Here is a 20,226-nt window from a genome sequence, read left to right on the forward strand (position 1 = left end):
CTGCCTCCTGCTCGGGGTTCTTCCCTGTCCCCCCCTCTGGCCCTCGGTTTCCTGGGGAGCGCACAGCCAGTGCAGCCCCTTGGCACAGATGCACGTAAATGTCTTGTGTTCATTTGGTAGTAGTTTTATGCTGCTTTGCCAAGGGCATTGGGTAGCTGCTCCCCACAACTTGGCAGTGGCCTGAAATGTAGCATTTACACTACCTTTTCAAATCTCCAGCTGAGGTCTCATCACTCCCTGGGGACCCTCACCGGTCACCCTCTCTGTCACCCTCCTGGCAGAGGCTCATAGAATGAAGCAGACCCATATCCTAGCCTGACGGAACTCAGCCTTGCCCCTCTAGCACCTTGCAATGTGCCTGGAGCAGGGCAGATGCTCAATAAATATTTGTAGAATGAATGGTTGGAGGAGCAGCCAGGGAAGCAGAAGTTGGCAGAACGGTGAGGATGAACAAGGTGATGAAGAAGGACTTCTCAGAAGAGGAAGAGCTGACCTGGGGTTTTGAAGGATGGGTAAGAGTTGAACAAATAGGCAGGGTAGGAAGGGCATTCCAGGAAGGAAGGAATAGTGTGGGCAAACCCTGAAACAGATGGTGTGTGATCTGGGACTTAGGGTATGTGTGAGTAAGTAGTGGGAAGGGAGGCTGGAGAGAAGGGCCTGCATGTGGAAGGAACTTCTGATCTGGGGGTGGGCACCCTGGCCTGCTGGAATGATGCCAGCAATTAGCCCTGCTGAGTCGCAGGTCTTTGAGCTGTAGGCCTGACCTTGGAGGGCAGGCAGGCAGTGAGCAGAGGGCCCTGGGGGTTTGCCAGGGCTTTTCAGAGCTTGTCAGGGTTTGGGACTGTGTGACTCCAACCCAAAGCCCCTGGCTCTGCTCCCCTGGGCTGAGCAGGTCGTGGGATTAGAATCTGTCAGGGCCAGATGGTTGAAGCAGACTTTGTGACCATACCTAAGATAGAACCAGCTTCAGATATGGTCTCCATAATTTCCTGACTGTGATCCTGGACAAATCATTGCCTTCTTTATGCTGTGGTTTTCTCTACAATAAAGATAATAGAAGCTACCTCTCAAAATTGTTACAAAAATTAACAGGGTAATTTGTATAAAGTTTTCCTTTTTCCACCTTGCTTCTCCCTGTCCTCCCCCATGGTCCTCTCCTTCTTAGCAGAGTTGGCCCTTTGAACTGAGGCCTGAGTATGATTTGAAGGACCTCGGGCATCCTCAACTCTGATAGCCCACTAGAAATCTCTTCTTCTGAGAGGCCCTGGATTTGGAATGCCCTATTAAATATGCATTCCTCAGGGCAGGGCTTCTGTGGCTCAGGCCCCAGCACCAATATCAGCAACCACCTTTAGAATGCAGCAGTTAGAAATGCAGGTTCCCAGGCCTGCATCTCACCTTGAGAGAGGGTGCTCTGGGGGTGTGGCCCCCCAGATTTTAACAAGCCTCCCAGGTGATTCTGACCCATGCTCAAGTGTGAGAACCACCATCTCAGGGGACCCATGCCAAAGGGCCTCTCCGTGGGAGGAGCCTGGCTTTGGGCTGGGAGTCCGAGTACACGGGTACCCTTGGGGCTGGCTTCAGGGCATGTAACCTGGGCAGTTGCTCAGGGTCCTGAGCTCAGAAGTACCTCTTGATTGATTTAATGCTCTTCTGTCTCTGTCTTGAAATCTGAACAAGGGGTCCCATGTTTTCATTTGCACTTGGGCCCATAGATTTTGTAGCCGGCCCAGGGTGCTGGTCTCAGCGTGTTCCAGGTTAGCTGGGTGTCCTCGGGGAAGTCACTTTCTCTCTGAGTCTTGCTGTCCTCATCTGTATGGGGATGTGGGGGGTGATAATCCCCACGTCCTAGAGTAATCGTGAGGATTATACATGATGTGTAGCTTCAGCAGTTGGCGTGGGGCCTGGCCCAGGCAAGTGTAGAGTGGCTTCCGGAGGCTGCGTGCCAGCATTGGGCTCACCTCTGGGGATACCATGGCAGCAAACAGACACTGTCCTTGGCTTAATGGGGATTATGGTCTGGAGCAGGGAGACAGAAGGCAGGAGATGCACACTGTGAGAAGAGATGAGGGTGCCTGATGTGGGGATTTGCCCTAGCTGGGGGTCACTGAAGGCTTTCTGAGGAAGTGCCGAATGAGCAAAAATCTAAACTGAAGTAGATGTGAACTTGGCGTGGGGCTGGACAGCATTCCAGACGGAGGCAACAGCATCATGGTGTGGTATTTTCATAGTTTATTAATAACAGATCTCTGGGGAGGCTGAGGTGAGAAGGGCTGGAGGGAGGAGATGGCCACAGCGGGCTGTAGGCGGGTCAGGAGGCTGCCTTGGGCCTCATGGCTCAGTCTGGGTTCCTTCTCTTCAAAATGGCCCTAGACGCAGTGCTCTGGAATAGGAATGGGCCCTTGCCCGGAGGCCTCCTGGAGCAGGGTAGGAACAGGACTTTACCAGCTGGTGCCACAGGCAAGTTCTTCACCCTCTGGAAACCTCTGGCTTTCTCTTCAGCAAATGGGCCTTCTGATCCCCTCTGGGTGGTGGGGGTCAAGTGAGCGAGCGCACGAAAGCCCAAGCAGAGCACCACCTGCAGGAAGTGCTCAGTATGTGGTCAGTTCCTCTTTCCCTCTTTCCACGTGGAAGTGGGGAGTGCGGGTTTTGACCAGGAGCCCCTCTGGTCCAGGCTTGCTTCCTTGGGGGGTCCTTTCTTTAACTGTAAGGCAAACGAGGCTAACAAAACCCTTCCTAGAGATGATCAGCCAAGGTCAAGGACTAACCCGCATTGGGGGCCCAGAAGCAGTGGCTTTGGAGACAGTTGAGTGCCCACCTCTCTGGGTGCTTTCCCGGGTCTAACCTGGGGGTTAAATTAAACCCACCAGCTATGTCGCTGAGAGGGGGTGCACTCCCGCATCAGTGTCCCGAGTCCAGGCCCAGCTCTGTCAATGGTGAGAACAGCTTTCATTTATCCTGGGCTTCACCTGCACCAGGTGCTTCCTAAGCATTCATCGAGAATGGCAAGATTTTCCCATTCTAGAGGTGAGGATCAGAGCGATTCCCTCCCTGCCCAAGTTCACCCAGCAAGTGAGTGGCAGACCCCAAAGCTTTACCTCTACCTCAGATTAGCTCCCACAGTGACACACTGTGGAGCCAGGGGCAAGTTCTGTCCTTTCTGGGCCTGTGTCACCATGTGTACCCTGAGGGGAGGGACCCAACATTCTTCAAGGCCCCTTCAGCTCCAGTGTGCTAGCGTCTAAGTATCTGGGCGGGCTTACCCCCTGGGGAGCTCTGCCCCCACACCTCCAGGCTGCTGTTGTCTTTACTGTGTAGGAAATGACCAGCTTACCCAGGCCCTCTCAGCTCCAGCCTTCAAGGCCTGCCATCTAGGGCTGACCCCTGTCTCTGCTCCCTTCCTTACCCACAAGGAGGAGCAGGAGTGGCCAGGACCCATGGTTTCTCCTTCACAAGTGGCCTGGGGCTGAGGGGGCCCAGAACCCTGTGGGAGATTCCAAAGTGGAAACGAGTTTGATGGCTCCAGGGAAGGGACCAAGGTCACTGTTGCTGGAGGGTGTTGGTGGGGAGGACGGCAGATCGGGGAATGTGGTGGAAGGGGTTTGGAGTGGTGAGCAGGGGCCAGATTGCGAAGGATTGTGGGAAGCAGTTAAGGGGTTTGAAGCAGAGGAGGGACTTGATCAGGGACAATGAACACAGTGTCAGGCACACAACATTCAATAGCCTTCCATCATGGTTTGATGCTTTTCATTATGTCGATCATTATGAATACCCAGATTCCATGCTTACCGTCTGTGAGAACTTGGGCCAGCCACTAATCCTCATTTTCCACACCAGTAATGCAGGAAGAAGGATAAGGAGCCTTCCTCCCAAGGATTTTGTCAAGATCAAAGAGAGATAATGGGGGGATTTCATCTCATCTCAGTTAATCCTGCAAACACTCAGCCCCCTGAGCCCAGCTCTACAGCCAGAGCCCTTCCTCTGTGTCACATGCCTCCCTGCTTCCCAGTTCTGGGTAGGATAGGACTCAGCCACTGGCTCCAGAAGCCCCAGCCACACTACAGCCCCTTTCAAGCAGAGCTTTACTTTCCCCAGATCCCTTCCCTGCCCTCAGCCTCGGCCCTACAAGCAGCAGTCCTCTGCCTCCTCCTCCTCAGACTCTCCCCAGCCTTGAAGCCCTGGCCAAGGGGCTCCCAACTTCAAGAGCCTGTGGAGATCCCCAGTAAGCCAGGGTGGTGTGGAGGAGGGCCTGCAGGACCTGAGGACATCATGTGCCTTCTTGAGTATCAGTTTCCTCATCTTCAAAATGGGACTGGGACCTACTTCAGCAGTCTCCCATTGTTCCTGTAACAAACTACCACAAATTTAGTGGCCTAAAACAGATTTATTCTCTTATAGTTATGGATGTCAGAGTCCTAAAATAGGTTGGCAGGGCTGCGTTCCTTCTGGAGGCTCTAGGGAAGACTCCTTTCCTTTGCCACTTCTAGCTTCTAGAATCTGCCTGCATTCCTTGGTGCCTGGCCCCATCCTTCATTTTAAAGCCATCAGCACAGCATCTTCCAGTTTCTCTCTCAGTGCTTCCATCATCCTCACTTTGCCTTTTCTCTCTCTGCCCTTCCTGCCTCCTGCTTTATAAGGACCTTTGTGATTACACTGGATCCACCCAGATAATAGGGAGTAATCTCCCCATCTGTGGATCCCTAACTAACAACACTTGTGCGAAGTTCCTTTTACTATGTAAGGTAACAGATTCAGGGTTCCAGGGATTAGGATGTGAGCATCTCAGGGGGCCATCATTCAGCCTATCACACATTCCTTGCAGGGTAGTTGTGAGGATTAAATGAGACAAGAAGTATGAAAGGCTCAAGCAGTACCTGGGACTTGGCAGTCAGTCCCTCAACGCATTTTTTTTTTTTTGTCTTCTCCCTGGGCTTCTGTCTCCCCATCTGTAAAGAGAGGCCCATCCTGGCTCCAGCAGTTGGAGCCCAGCTCATCTAGAGCGTGTAATGTGGTCAGGCAGACTGCACCCGTAAGCCCAGTCTGGGATTCATAGGAAGCAGCAGAACAGAGCCCTGCCCCCAGGATGCCCCCAGCGGCCCTCAGAAAAGCCCTGCTTCTCCTCCTCCCTCTCAGGGGCTGGCCTCCTCTCAGTTCCTGGCCTGCCGAGCATTTCCCATCATTCCCAGGGACGGCTGATGGGAAAGGCTGAGCTCACAGCTCCCTCGGGAGGGCGTGGGGTGGAGGGAGGAGAGGGAGAGGCTGGCAGCAGCTGCTTCAAGAGAAGGGGAGAGGAGAGGCAGGAGAGGAGATTTACAGGGGGAGAGGTGGAGGTTATCAGCGGTTGGGGTGAATGGGAGAGGGCGGGGCAGGGCCTCCAGGTTGGGCCTTAGAAAATGGTCAGCTCTTCCTCAACCCCCTCGGCCAAGCCCTAGCCAAGCTGCTCTGTCCCTCTGCCGGCTGCCCCTTCTGACAGGCCCCGGGGTCCGGAGGAGTGTGTAGGTATGCTGGGGATGGGAGGAGGGTTATCACAGAACAGCAGGGGCCAGGAGTGAGGGATTGCTCCCTGAGAGAAATACCCTCGCCTTTGTGAGAAGAGGGCCATCCCAGCCAGCACACATCCCCCACCCCTCCCTCTGCCCAGAAGTCAGCCACCATGTGCCCTTCGGCTCATCATCTGCCTTCACTGTACCTCACTTTTCTTATTTGCATGTATGTGTGTGCGAGGGGAGGGAGGTACGGGGAGGAGTAGGTAATAACACTGTTATGGGATTGGAGAGAATCCAATGAGACAGTGATTTTGAAATGTGCACTCTGCTCCGTAAGGATGTGTAATTCCATACATATGCACGTCACTTTGACGTTCTTTCTTCTGCACCTTGATGACCTGGAAAATTCTTAGTCATCCTTCAAGTCCCAGCTCAGATGTCACCTGCTCTCTGTAACTTCCTCAGCAGCCCCCTGGCCATCTGGGAAGAATGGAGCTACCCCCTCCCCAGAGTTACTCTCACCCTCTTTATAACCCTCTCTTGGTGCCTCCTGCAGGATATTGTTGGTTTGTGTATGTCTTCCCTGCATATGTGGGCAGTGCATTCCCCACAGACCCCTCTGCTCCTCAAGGTCACTGTGGTTGTGGTAGAACAGAGGCAGGATGGCGAAGGCCCTGGGGAAGCTGATCTCCTGGGGGCTGGCCTGGGCAAGATCTCTGCAGGGCAGTCCAGCCCTTAGACGTGAGCAGGCCCCCATGATGGACTCAATCAGACTCACAGAGCCCCAGCTCAAAGCAGGTAACCAATCATCCAGGTACAAGAGCCCTTCACTTTCTGTGATGTAAATGCTCATGCTCACTGCCTGGGACTACCAACTGATAATCAGGACACCAAGGGGACCATGTTGGTCATGAAGTTTTCTGATGAGGATGATATCTGAGCCAAAGGAGGGGGAGAGTGTTTCCAGAGAGGCTGTCTAGGCCCTAAGGAGTATATTCCATAAGCTCATCTGTCATCCTCCAGGGACCCCCAGGTGTCCCAGTGCCTCGGGCCCACTAGATACACAGAGAGGGCCAGATAAATGTTGGGAGATTTGGCATGGTGGTCAAAGGTGCCTCCACCTCCTCGCTGTGTGTTCTAACCTGTGATTATCTGCCTCCGCCCTCCCCTCCCCACCTCTCCAGGGACTTGGATAGCCTGGTTCATCCTGGCACTTCTGGTGCCTCTCAGTGCCCTAATCCTACCATATATTGAACTTGGACTATGTTCCAAGCATAGGCAGACATCAGTTCAGTTATTCTCCTCGACACCCTGGAGGTGATCATGTTATCCCATTATCCAGGTGAGGACAGGTGAGGTCAGGAGCCATAAAGTGCCAGGGTAGAGATCTGGACCCAGTTCCCAGTTGCCCTTCTCCACACCTTTCACTGTTTGCATGGCCTTCCTCAGGTTGCGGGAAAGACAGCCTGAACATCTAGGTCGGGGAATGGGGAGCTGGTTGTCACTCCAAACAGGTTGGTGGCAAAGAAAGGGGTCAGCACTGTTCCTCCTAGAAGGTTTCTCAGACCCTATCCCTGTCCCCCAAGACTAAGGAAGGGACGTGTGTGAGGAGCAGGTGGAAGGTGGATTACCAAGCCCCAGGGTGTGGTTTGGGGAGATGTTCAGAGATGCCACAGAATGTCCCTCCCCACTTGCTGCCTCACTGAGGGCAGCAGTTCTTGGTTGGCTTTGCTGTGCCTGCCTCATCTGCAAGCCTCTGTGTTCTTGGAAGTAATGGAAATGTGTTTCTTAAAAATGCTCGCTAAGACAGCCTTGTCCTAATAACAGGCCGCTGTCTCTGCCCGGCACTCTGGCCTCCCAGGAACTCATCATACCCATTATCTTCTCTCAGTTGCCCAGGCCCTTATGAGGTAACATGACCCTCCCGGAGACCTGGTGACCCAGCTGAACTCTGTCCATCAAGGACCTGCTGAGGGCCGCCCAGCGAGTCTGTTCATTGCGGGGATGGTGTGGTGGTGGTGATGGTGGTGGTTAGTATTTTCACCACTTACAGAGCTCTAATTATGTGCCGGGACCTCACTTCACCCCCTAGACAGCTGAAGCGCAGACTGATGAAGCAGCAGGCCTGTCTAACCCCGAGCCCTTTGTAATGCACCTTGTCTGTGCCAAGCACAGTCTCTGCCTGGGGCAGCTCCCATCTTGGAGGGGCAAACACCCACCAGATCATGCCCACCAACGAGGTGTATGGGATGGGTGCCCTCAGCATGGAGGTGCAAGGAAGCCCTCCTCAATGGAGTAATGTCTTTTTTCCCTTGAGTTGTCCTCAAGGTGAAACAGGAGGAATAAGTGAAGTATTTAGCATATGACAAATAAATAAATGAGGAACCTTAAAATAATTGTTATAGTGGTCTTGGGGGCTTGTATTCTAAAGTTTAGTAAAACTGCTTAGTTAGAAGTTTCAAAAGAAGGATAACCATGATTTTGAGATGACTGGCAAGCACATGTTTTACACTTGTGATACTGCTCTTTCAGAGAACCTCTTACATCCCGAGTACACCACGGAATGTCCGATAATGAAAGTATTTGGTTTGGAACACACTTAGGATTAGTTATATCTTTCAAAAGTGTCCAATTCTTTTAAAATAGATCATTGTTAATATATTTTTACTTCCTAATTTATCAAGCAGATGGTTTGAGCTGCTTACATTTCTTATTTCTGCTGTGTGACTTTGGGCAAGTTACTTAACTTCCTTGTGTTTCCCGTATGTAGAGTGGGGAGGATCAACCTTACCGGGTGCTTGTGAGGAGTAAGTGAGTTACTCTAGTGTCTGGAATAGCGCCTGACTTGTATTAAACACTTAATAAAAATCAGTTATAATAATAATAATAATTCTTTCTTAATAAGAAAATACACCTGGATTTAGTTACCAGATCTAGTTAGGTTGCTTTTCAGCGAACATGTGTTTAGCTAGCATTTACTGAATGCTGGCCCTGGGTTTGTCTGGATCTTCGTGTTGGGGCTCAGCTGTTCCCAGGCTCTGTCAAGTGGCCTGGGCTTCCCACTCAGTTTCCACCTCTTGCTCTCAGCCCCCAGGGCCCTGGGTGAGGCTGAGCTCATAAAATGTCTCTGCTAAGCACTTTGCAGATCGATGCTAACTAATAGCAGCTCCTGGAGCGGGCACATGTAGGGAGGACGGCTGTGGGGGCAGCTTGGACCAGGCTCAGCGACAGCACCGGGGAAGGCCAGTGATATCCTCAAGGTGGGACCTGGGAAGGGCCCTGCTCTCCCTCTTCCCTGATGCCTCCAGCCACTCTAGCCAGCAGTGGGTGCTGACAAAGTTTGGAGATGGGTGGGGGGTTTTAGTGGCCACAGGAGGAAGAGGTGTGCCCACTTATTAGCAGAGTCGAGAGCAGAGACCCATCCAGCCCACACATCTGGTCACTGTCCATCTGGTCCTGGGCATCCTCCTGTTAGGGCTCTCCCAGTTGTCCCCATTGCTATCTCTCTAGAAGTCAGTGTTCCTGCCTGAAATAGAAGACATCTGGCCTCTGCCCAGATAGACACATGGCTGTCTTAAGGATGGCAAGGCAGCATCCATTCAGTTGAGGGCGTGAATGGGAAGTTGGCATGGGACCCTGTGCAAGGGAGGATGTGAGCACGACTTCCCCCAGTTCTGCCCCTGGGGGAGTTCCTTCTGTGTCCTAGACTGAGCAGAAGACTGTTTTGGAAACTGCTGAGGAGGCAGCAGACAGGGAGTGTGCCCTCTGGGGCTCCTGGTCTGATGGAGGGGACATGGTCCTGTCCTCTAGGAGAGAGACTCTGATCTGATGGGGGGAACATCGCTCCTGTTTCCTGGGGTCCCCTATCTAATGGAGAGGACATAGCCCTCTTGTCCTTTAGCTGCTCCTTGTCTTTGGAAGGAGGCATGAGCTTTGTCTGCAGGAGCCTGCTATCCGATGGAGGAGTCACGGCCACTTCCCTCAGCGAAATTCTTACCTGACAGAGGAGATCTAACCTGTCCTCAGGAAGGCCCCAATCTCCCTGTCTGATGGAGGAGGTTCATCTTGTTCTTTCACTGAAGAAGCCCCATTTGATGGCCTCTGCCTTTGCTCCCTGCTCCCTGGCCTGATTCATGGGGAGCTCCCATCTGCAGGCAATAGCCACAGAGAGAGCTGGGCAGAGTAATGGACTAGGTGGCTGAGGGGCAGGGAGGAAGGGAAGAAGAGGGGCTGTAGAGGGCCCCCTCGGAGCAAGTAAGGGTGACATGGAAGGCTTCCCAGTGGAGGTGCCTTTATGGGACAGTCCGATGGAAGGAGGTGTCTGGCTGTGACAAGTACTCACTAGGGATAAGGGAGGCTCCTCTGGGCTGGGAGGGGAAACTTGAGGGTCACTCAGGAGCCCCTGACTCCATGCAGGCCAGACTGCTAGGGTGGAAGGGGCCCTGGGAGACCCTCACCCCCTGCCTGTCTGTGCGTGCACTGGCTGAGTGCTGCCAGCCCAGAGACATCCGCCCTCCAAGGCCTGAGAAGCCCAGAGGAGGAGAGGAAACAGGACGCATATCAGGAACGCCTTTTCCTTTTCTTTGTAACTAACCCCCTCACTTGGGGCTGGGGAGAGCCGATCCTGCAGGGCTACCCTGGCCTGGCTGCTGCCTGCAGCCCGCAGTGCCAGGTCTTACACGGCCTCCCTCCTCCCCACACACAGCCACCTGCCTCGGCTGCGGCTCCTGGGCTGGCCCCTTAATTTCACCGAGACTCAGGGCTTTCGTCTGTAAAATGGGGTAAGACTTCCTATCTGGCTCATAAGGAAGTTTGTTTTTTCCTCTCTTTATAGATATTATGTAATTTATCCCTTTATCCATGAGATGTGCCTTGAGCACTTCCTGTGTGCTGACCTCTGGGGTGGGCAGGGGCAGAGAGTGTAGGCAAGGAACAGGTGTGGGCAGACAGGAAGTCTGTTTCAGACTTGTCTGAGGAGTCAGGGGACATCTAAATACAGATGTCACAAGGCTGGTGGGTGTGGGGTCTGGGAGAGTCTGGCTGGAGATGGAGGTTTGGACTTACCAGCATCTGGTGGCAGCTGAAGTCCCCGAGTGGGTGGAGTCACCAAGGGAACTGCTCATCATAGGCTCTGGGAAGGGTGGAGGCCAGGCCCTGAAGGTCACAACCAGCCAGGCTCTGCTCTGGAGCCTGCAGAAAGCAGGGCACCGGGCAGGGATGGGGGACTTCTCAGCCGGGGCTCCAGTGGCCAAGAGGAATGGGCACTGAGATGGGGTCACTGGATGGTGCCCTGGAGGGGGGTGTTGAGACCTTCGCCTTAGCAAGCTGGGTGTGGGGGTGTGGGGAGGATAGACCATGGGAAGAGGGGGGAGTAAAGGCAGCGGTGTCCAGACACATCAAGGAAGATGGTCAGTCAGACTGGTATTCTCTTACTGTTCTCATGATTTAAGTTAGTCCAGTCTGGCTAGATAGCTGCTGTGGGAACACAGGTGTATTTATGAGGTGTGTTTATGGGTGTGTCGAGGGAGTTGTAGGTGAGATGTATGTGGGCTGTGTGATGCAGGTGTACACATGGGGTGTGCTTAGTAATGTGTGTGTGTGTGTGCGTGGTGTATAGAGTTTGTGCACGTGTCCACGTTCGGATCCTGGTTCCACACTGCATACAGTGGCCTGGTGCTGAGCCGTCTGCCTGGGCTGGAAACTTAGAGGCACCCGCCGGGCTTGTGAATTTCCCTTCTCTACTTAGTGTCACACCCAATAGTGCCCTGATAACAACTGGCCGGGAAACAAAGAGAGGATGAGATTGTAGTATTTGCTGATTTCTGTGGTATAAGTTCTCCCGCCAAGGATTTCACCCGACTAACGTGATGTCTGAACATGGAATTGGGAGGAGATGCACAGTAGGACACCATCTTTATAATGAAATATAGTAAAATAATAGTAAGTGATAAGTTTGAGTGTGTATTCCTTTTGTTTTTAATATAGTTTATTTAATTGTAAGTTTAGATCAGGGTTTCTCACCATCAGCACTGTTAACACTGGGGCCGGAGATTCTTTGTTGAGGGCCAGGTGGGGGCTGGCTGGTGCAGGCAGCATCCCTGACCTCCACCCACCAGGTGCCAGTAGCACCCCTCCCCCAAATCGTGACCACCTGAAATGTTTCCAGACATTGTCAAATGCCCTCCGGGGGAACAGACTCACCCCTAGTAGAGAGCCACCAGCAATGGCTGTGTTTAACAACTAGCTCACAAAATTCCTACAAAGGTGACAGTCGGTTCTTACGAGCCTGTACCAAGCCACTCTCCAGCACATCAAGGGCACTATGTCTGGCAAAATATCAGGTGTGGATTTTCCTCCCCAAAATTCTTTCTCAGGAAAGAGCCACTACCTTAGGCCTAAAGGCCACTGCCTTTAGTCTGGGCAGAGCCCCCGACCACAGAGGGCTCTTGGCCCCTGACTGGCCCCCAGAGTGGTTGACGCAGAGTTGGAGATGGCACCTTGCTGATCTGTTCTGATGTTTTATGAAATGTGAGAATGGGGGAAAAATAATACTTCTCATTAATCTCGTTTTAATATAATATGTTATTCTATAGCTCTAAAACTTTGTATGTTCAAACTGGCAAAAAAAAAAAAAAGAAAGAAAAGAAAAGAAAAAAACAAACCCAAACAAACAAACATTTAAATAAAGTCTTCCCACTAGAAGAATCACAGGCTGCCGAGTGTCTGGGGCCGCCCTGCATGTCACGTGCTCCTGCTGAGGCCACACACACCCGTGTCTCATGCTGGTGGCCAGGCAGCCTGCCTCTAATTTGACTCTTGGCTCCAGTTCCGTTTTCCCCCATTTTCAAGCTCAGGGTTTGGCTTGTGTTTATGCATTTATTCATCCATTCAGGATACTTACTAAGCACCAGCTATATACCAAAGATGACCGAAGGAAGACGTGGTTCCACGCCCAGGGGAAAGCAGAGATATGCAGGCTCATGGGGATGCTGAGGAGACACAGGGACAGACTGGAGGAGGGGAAGGGAGAGGTGCGTCTGTGTGGGGTGCACCCTACCCTAGAAGGGGAGCCTGGAGCTGAGTTGGGCGCATCGTACACCCTATCATCCCACCTTCCTGCTGTGCTTTTGAGGGAGGGTTTTGTTTATTGGTGGAGTATCTGTCTTCCTGCTCCAGTGTGTAGGTGCACAGGGCCCTGTGCCTCCTGGAAGTAAGAACAGTGTCAGGTCCAGAGACTGAAAACTCAAAAGGAAGAAAAGCAAGGAAGGAAGTAAGAAAGATGGTTGGGAAGAGGAAAGAAGGGAAGGAGGGGAGGGGTCAGGGCAAGGACACGTTAGGCTGAAACAGTCAGGGAAGGCTTCTTGGATGAGGTGACATTGGGAAGGAAGGATGGGAGGGACTGCAGTGGAGGAACTGATGGAAAGGCTATTACAGAAAGAAGGAATAGCAGGGCATGTCCCTAGAGATTTCTGGAATGTGAAGGTCTAGGAAGAGAAAATCATAAACTGCTGTTTTCTATCAGAGACTGGGTGGGAGACAGACAGATGAAAAAACCTTGCCTGTCTCCAGTGGCGGTAACATAATCATCCCCTTCTACCTGAGAGACATCTGGGCAAGAACTCTCCCCTGGGTGCTGGAGAGAAGGCAGGGTGTTGGCCTGGGGAATGATGACAATACAGTAATAATTTCAGTACCAATGATGTCCGCTTCCCTCTGTCATCCCCTACTAGGTACCAAGGCTTTATACATGCCTTCACCTATGGGGTAGATATCACCCCATTTTCCAGGCAACGAAAGTATGCCTCAGAGAGGAAGCGAAACTCAAGGTCACACAGGACTCAGGCAGGGTCTGCTTGCTTCAGCGTCTGCACTGTTTCCTCTGCCAGCAGCCTTCCCTTCCTGCCTCTCGACCCTCGAGAAGGCTGGAGAGCGTTCAGGTGTGGTCTGTGGGCTCTTTGGGATCCAGCTGCCAGTCTGCGTGGTGAAATGTTTATTAGCCTTTGATTTTCAGATCTCCAGTATCATGGGTCACTAGAAAATGGGCCAGGCTCCCCTCCTCCCTCACTCTGCACCCCCTGAAAGTCTTCACAAATATAGATCATGACCAAAAAAGTGAACACGTGAATGTTGGCAGGAGGCTGGAGCAATTGCTGTCTGCCTGGAAGCCTGTGAGAAGTCTGGAGCCCTGGAGCTTGACTTGGCCAGAGCCCTCAATCCACCACCCGCCACCCCTCAGCCCTCAGGCCTGTGCCCAAGGGAGCCATGTGGGATTTGGAGCAGGAATGTGACAGGAGCACCAGAAGTCTGGGGCTCTCCTCCCAGTATGTGACTCTGGGCACACCCGTGAGCCTCCCTATTCCTGAGTTTCTTGGTCCCGGTGCAAGATTCTTCTCTCCCTTGGGCTTCAATTTCTCCCTCTGGGAAATAAAGCAGGCTGCTTTGTGATCTTTCACGCTCCCCAAATCCGTGAAACAGGGGTAACATGTCCTGTCTTCCTGCCCCCACCCCCTCTGCTGGGCTGTCCTGAGAAGCAGGTGCACTAATGGTGGGTAAACAGGCAGGCAATGTACTGACACAAGGAGGGCTGTTCAATTCCGGCAGAGCAGACAAGCTGGTACACAAATAACTCTGCTACCCGGGAGAGTGTGATAAGGGCCCTAGAAACCTCTTTGCTGCCACAGCCACCTGCTCCTCACACCTCCCTGCTCCCTGATGGCTGTTCTCACACCTGGGAAAGTGGGTCAAAATGTAGGGCAGGTGTACTTGATGATGAATGCCCCCTTGCAGGCCCCCACCCTGCCCAGTTGGGCAGGGATAGGGAAAAGGTATGGGGTTACAGGCATCTCTGTATCTAAGATGTAGCCCTGCCCATTCTTCTTCCCCTTAAGTGCCCATAGCTCCCCATTGCCTTCTGGATATGGTTCAAGTTTCTTAGTCTAGCATTTGAGACCCTTCCCACGTAGCCCAGGGCCCCATGCATGGAGATGCTCCATGACTATCAGGGCAGTGAATGGACCCTTCTCTGGTCTGTCCTCTTCCCTGGTGCTCCTCCCAGGCCCTTCAGACAAACTTAGATTTCTCACTATCTCCCCAACACCCAGTGAACTCAGTTGCCCTCCCCAGGCCTCTGCCTGCAGGGCTGTCACCTCTTCTGCACCTCTGTGTTTTCTTAAAGATCCCCCTCATTGCTGCCTCCTCCCTTGAAGCCTTTCCTGACAGACAGAACCACACAATCCCACCTATAAGGTAGTATCGTGAGTGATTGAAAGTGTGATCTCTGGAGCTAGACTGCCTGGATTCCAATATCTAGCTCTGCCTCTTACTAGCTGTGTGACCTTGGGCAAATTACTTAGATTCTCTGTGCCCCAGTTTCCTCATCTGTGAGATGGGGATAATAGTACCTCCTTACATGTTGTTGGAGGAACAAATGGGCTAATATTTGTAACACACTTAGAGCAGTCATTGGCGCCTGGTTTCTCTCCTGGATAAGTTTTCTGTTGTTGATTAAGATTACTATCTGAAGGCCTCCCCATATTCGCCATATTCATAGCATTTTTATCTAACATGAATTTTCTGATGCTTACAGAGGAATGAATTGTTGCCAGTGCTCTCTCAATTTACTGGTAGTAAATCTGCATTTACAGGTAATCTCTCCAGGATGAGTTTTCTGATGTTGAGTAAGATGTGTTTTGGCTGAATGATTTCCCATAGATGGTCCATTCAGGGGGTTTCTCTCCTGTATGAGTTTTCTGATACGGTTTTGAGACCTTGGTTAAGTTATTTAAGGTCTCTGAATCTCAGGTTTCTCTTTTGAAAAAAGGGAGTATCTAGATGGAATAATATGGTATCTTATTGTGTGTGAAGTTCTTAGCACAGCAGCTGCCTTTTATACGGAGAGCTCATGCACAGTGGCCGTCATGGCTGGGGGTTTCTCTAACTTGACTCTACCATGGTCTTTTATCAGCAGGGACCATGAATTGTTCATCTTAGTGCCTGCAGAGCCTGGCAGTGGTAGGAGCTGTGTGAATGTTTACTGGGTAAGTGAATGATAAATGGGAGAGTCATTGGTCAAAGCTGAGCAGAGGCCCGTCTGGGTGTGTCAGTTGTATTCCTGGCTCAGCCTGATGGTGGCTGGGACCTGCCCCTGCGAAACATTTTCTAAGCCCAGTGCTACTGATCCTGAGAGCCTTAGAGAGGTATAGCTAGAAGAATAAATCCCTGGAGTCCACTCGCCCAGAGCAAAGGATCATCACTACCTCTTTTTAAACTTCATCCATCCTCGCTCTTGACTAATTCTCTCTTAGGGCATTCATTCAACGGCATTCCAGCTGTATTTACTGAGCACCTACTGTGGTCCAGGCACCATGCTGTGTCCCAGGGATCCAGGATCAATAACACAAATAAAATCTGTACTCTCATATAAATTATGGAAGGGAAGCAGAGAGTGAGTTAACAGACTTATGCAAAATGTGATAAATACTGTGACTGGGGACACACTGGGTATGGGAGTTGGGGGGCATCTAATCCAAATTTGGGGGGAGTCAGGGAAGGCTTCCTGGAGAAAGAGAGAGCTGAGCAGAAGACACAGCATAGCAGTTCTGACAGCTGACCCAGTAGGCCTGGGGAGGGATCTGAGGAATCGCAGAATCTGAGATTCTAACATCAAAGGATTCAGAGTCATAGGATTCTTATCTTCTCTATCTCACATCAGTATTTTTTCACTAAGACTTGAGACATATCTTGTTATGGAAGCCCTGGCATCTTTGTGAAGTAATTTGTGCTCATTGTACAACGTGGAAAAATAAGGGCTATAAAGAAGCAAGTTGGTGGATGGACGAAGGGTCCTTCAACCCCTGTTAGCATTTAGGCATACTTCCTTTCCTTTCATTCATTTTAGCTTTAGTTTTTAAAATTGAAATATAATTTATATACCACAATATTGAGTTTTTAGTGTAAAATGCAGTGGTGTTTAGTATAGTCACAGGTTGTGTAACCATCACCACTGTCTAATTCCAGACATATTCATCACCCCAAAAAGAGACTCCTACCCATTAGCAATCACTTCCCATTTCCCCCTCCCACCAGCCCCTGGAAACCCCTCCTCTGCCTTCTGTGTCCATGTAGGTGCCAATTCTGGACATTTCATATAAATGGAATCAAACATCAAACAACATATGGCTTTCTGTGTCTGGCTTCTTTCATGCTACATAATGTTTTCAAGTTGTAGCCATGTCGTAGTACGAATCAGTGCTTCATCCCTTTTAATGGTTGAATAATATTCCATTGCATGTAGATGCCACTTTTAAAAAATACATTCATCAGTTGATGGACATTTGGGTTTGTTTCAGTTTTATGACTGTTATGAATAATGCCATTATGAATATTTATGTACAAGAATTTGTGTAGATATCATTTCCAGTTCTCTTGGGTATCTACTTAGGAATGGAATTGCTGGGTCATATGTTAAGTGTATGTTTAACATTTAGAGGAACTGCCAGACTGTTTGCCAAAGTGACTGCACCCCTTTACATCACCACCACAGTGTACAAGGGTTCCTGTTTCCCCACATTCTCAATAACGTTTACTGTTGTCCTTTTTGATGATAGCTATCCTAGTGGGTGTGAAGTATCTCATTGTGTCTTTAATTAGCATTTCCCCAGTGACAAATGATGTTGAACATTTTTTCATGTGCTTATTGGCCACTTGTGTATCTTCTCTGAAGAAATGTCTATTCAAATCCATTGCCTGCTTTTAATTATTTGCCTATTTGATGTTGAATCATAATAGAGTATATATCCTTGATACTAGACCCTTATTAGATATATGATTTGAAAGTATTTCCTCCATTCTATGGATTATCTTTTTACTTTCTTGATAGTGACCTTTGAAGCTCCAGAGTCTTTAATTTTGATGAAGTGCAGTTTATCTACTTTTTTCTTTAGTTGCCTGTGCTTTTGGTGTCGTGTCTAAGAAGCCATTACCTTATCCAAGGTTATGTAGGTTTACACTAATGTTTTCTTCTAAGAAAATATGTTTTAGCACTTACATTTAGATCTTTGATACATTTTGAGTTAATTGTTGTATATGGTGTGAGGTAGGCGGTCCAATTTAATTTCTTTTGCATGTGGATATCCAGTTGTCCAAGCATCATTTGTTGAAAAGACTATTTTTATCCCCATTGAGTTGTCTTGATTCCCTTGTCAAAAATCAGCTGACAAATATATGGGTTTATTTCTGGACTCTCAGTTTTGTTCCATTGGTCCATATGTCTGTCTTTATGCCAGTGTCACACATTCTGTATTACTGTAGCTTTGTAATAAGTTTTGAATTTGGGAAGTCTGAGTCCTACAACTTTGTTATTTTTTTTGAAGATTGTTTTGGATATTGCATTTCCATATGAATTTTAGGATCAGCCTGTCAATTCTGGCAAAAAATCCAGCTGGGATTTTGATAGGGATTGCACTGAATCCATAGGTCAGTATGAGGAGTATTGCCATTTTAACAACTTTGTCTTCATTTTTTCTTTGGCATGTTTATTGAGTATAAAGTTGAGCTCATGCCAAACATACTGCTTTTATTCCTGATTTATTCTGCTTAACATTCTATCATAGGCATTTCCCTGTGTTATGAAAGATGCAAGCATAACTTCAGTGCTGTGTAATATTCCACTGTTTGGCTGAACAGAATTATAAACTGCTAGTTGTTGGGTGATCTATCTAGGAAGATATTTTGTTCTGAGTCCCCCATGGTATAGACCTCTGCCTACAGGCACAAGTGGGCATTGGGAGGACTGCTGGCTCACAGAAGAGCAGCAGAATCAGAAAATAGGATCCAATAGGCTGCATAGACACTGATAGAGCATGTTTGTTTTCAGTATGTTTCTCTAGAACGGTGGATTTTAAACATAGAAAAATCTACAGCATGACATTCATTTTACATTGCAACTCAGTTCATCTGAAACAAAAGTTTTATTAAAAAATAATTTTTGTGTCTGCCAGGAGAAGCTGGTCTGCTGCAGTTACAAACAGTCCCCAAGTCTTAGTGGCTCAAGAGCCTTCTTCCTCATGCTACATGTCTATCATCTAGCAGGAGAGCCCTGGGATTTAGGCTGCTGGAGACTTCCCTAGCCAGATCATGGCTAGTTTCAGTGACAGAGGAAAGAGGGTGTGGTAGGCAGATAAATGGTTCCCCAACAATGTCTACGTCCTAATTCTTGGAACCTTTGAATAGTTTATATCATATGGCAAAAGGGAATTACAGTTGCAGATGGAATTAAGTTTCCTAAAATTAGTTAATCTTAAAATAGGGAGTTGTATGTATTCATAAGGGTCTTTAAAAGTGGAAAAGGGAAGCAGAAGAGGAGGTTGGAGTGATGCAATGTGGTAAGAACCTAACTTGCTGTTGCTGGCTTTGAAGGTGGAGGAAGAGATCTTGAGACATGGATTGTGCATGGAAAGGGCAAGGAAATAGATTTCTCCCTAGAACCTCTGGAAAGGAACATGGCCCTACCAGCATCTTGAGTTTAGCCTAGTGAAGTACATTTTGAACTTCTGAACTATAAAACTGCAAGATAATAAATTTATGTTGTTCTAAGCCACTAGGTTCATGATCATTTGTTATAATCTCCATAGAAGACTAATATAAACAGCCTGGGGAAACCATGCACCAGCCTTTCAATGCTTCTGCCCAGAAGTGACATATGGAACTTCTACCTGTATTTCCTTGTCCAGACAAGCTGCACGGGCATGTCTGACTTCATAGGACTGGAGAAATTTGATTCACCCATATACCCAGTCTTAGAGGGGAATGGAATACTGGTAAATATGGTAATAAATACTGTTCCTTTGCCATCTGCACCTCATGCTTAAATCTCTTCCCTTAAACAATAACAGTGACAAAGTGCTGGTGGCAATTCCTTAAGTTGATTTCATTGTCAACTAATGTGTTGTGACCCTTGGTTTGAAAAACACTGCTCTATAGGCCCTCCTCTGCCCATGCCTCATGGACCACGTGACACAACCTAGGCCTAGCTGATTGGCCCAGTCGTGGAACACCTGACCACAGCTGACCAATCAAATTCCTCTCCTGGGAATTTGGAATTGGGCCATTCAGCCAGTTAACAGTGGGAAGCTGAGCAGAGGCAGAGTAGAAGCCCAGTTGGAGTGAGAGCCACATGCAAGCCAAAATGATGGAGGAGCAGAAAAGCTCTGAGTAAGCAGAGAGAGTTGGTCCACAGAGACAATGGAGCAGCCGCACAGAGAGCAGTGCAGCCAGGAGAACATGCAGCCCCAGGGGGAGAGATGGAGAGAGAGAGCAGCCGCCTGAGAGGCTGATGGCTTCCCTGTTCCTGGCTCCAGCCCCCGTGCATCCTGCCTGCATATCCATCCCGTGAGACTTTTGCCTCCTTATCATACCCCCCACTTCCTTTTCTTGAGCTCTGCCTGGTGGGTTTCTGTTCCTTGTCTCCAGAGTCTTAATCATGTAGAATACCGCCGGTATTTCGCTTATGGGATGCAGTTTTGGCTCTGAGGATCAGGCTTGTGGGGCTCAGATGGGACTTGGGGGTGAGCCAAATGCAGCCATCCCACAGTCTGGAAGTTTGGCTTTGACCTCAGCCTTGCGTGTTTGTGCTTGCTCTTCAAAGTGGACAGGCAGAAGCGATCTGTAAGGTGCTGTATGGGCAGGGGTCCCAGTGAACTGGAAGCACCTCCATGGGGGCCTTTTTTCTGCCAGCACTGGG

The 20,226-nt window shown here is 49.7% G+C and overlaps 1 protein-coding gene across 8 annotated transcripts in view; it reads left to right on the top strand.

Moving 5' to 3' along the window:
• The window catches only part of ARRB1 (arrestin beta 1), a 73,775-nt gene that overhangs the window by 23,959 nt on the left and 29,590 nt on the right, over positions 1 to 20,226 (top strand). For 3 of the 8 annotated variants that reach the window (XM_006203329.4, XM_015238435.3, XM_015238439.3), the window contains exon 1: positions 19,619 to 19,874. The exons of 3 other annotated variants lie outside the window; for them this stretch is intronic. In XM_006203329.4, coding sequence (XP_006203391.2) covers positions 19,819 to 19,874 — 56 coding nt within the window. In that variant the 5' untranslated portion in view covers positions 19,619 to 19,818. Of the gene's footprint in view, positions 1 to 10,105; positions 10,268 to 19,618; positions 19,875 to 20,226 lie in introns of those variants that run through there. 2 more of the 8 variants (XM_015238440.3, XM_015238437.3) reach the window with 2 other exon arrangements.

Source organism: Vicugna pacos, chromosome 10 (assembly GCF_048564905.1).
Source record: "Vicugna pacos chromosome 10, VicPac4, whole genome shotgun sequence".
In the NCBI taxonomy this organism is placed as follows: Eukaryota; Metazoa; Chordata; class Mammalia; order Artiodactyla; family Camelidae; genus Vicugna; species Vicugna pacos.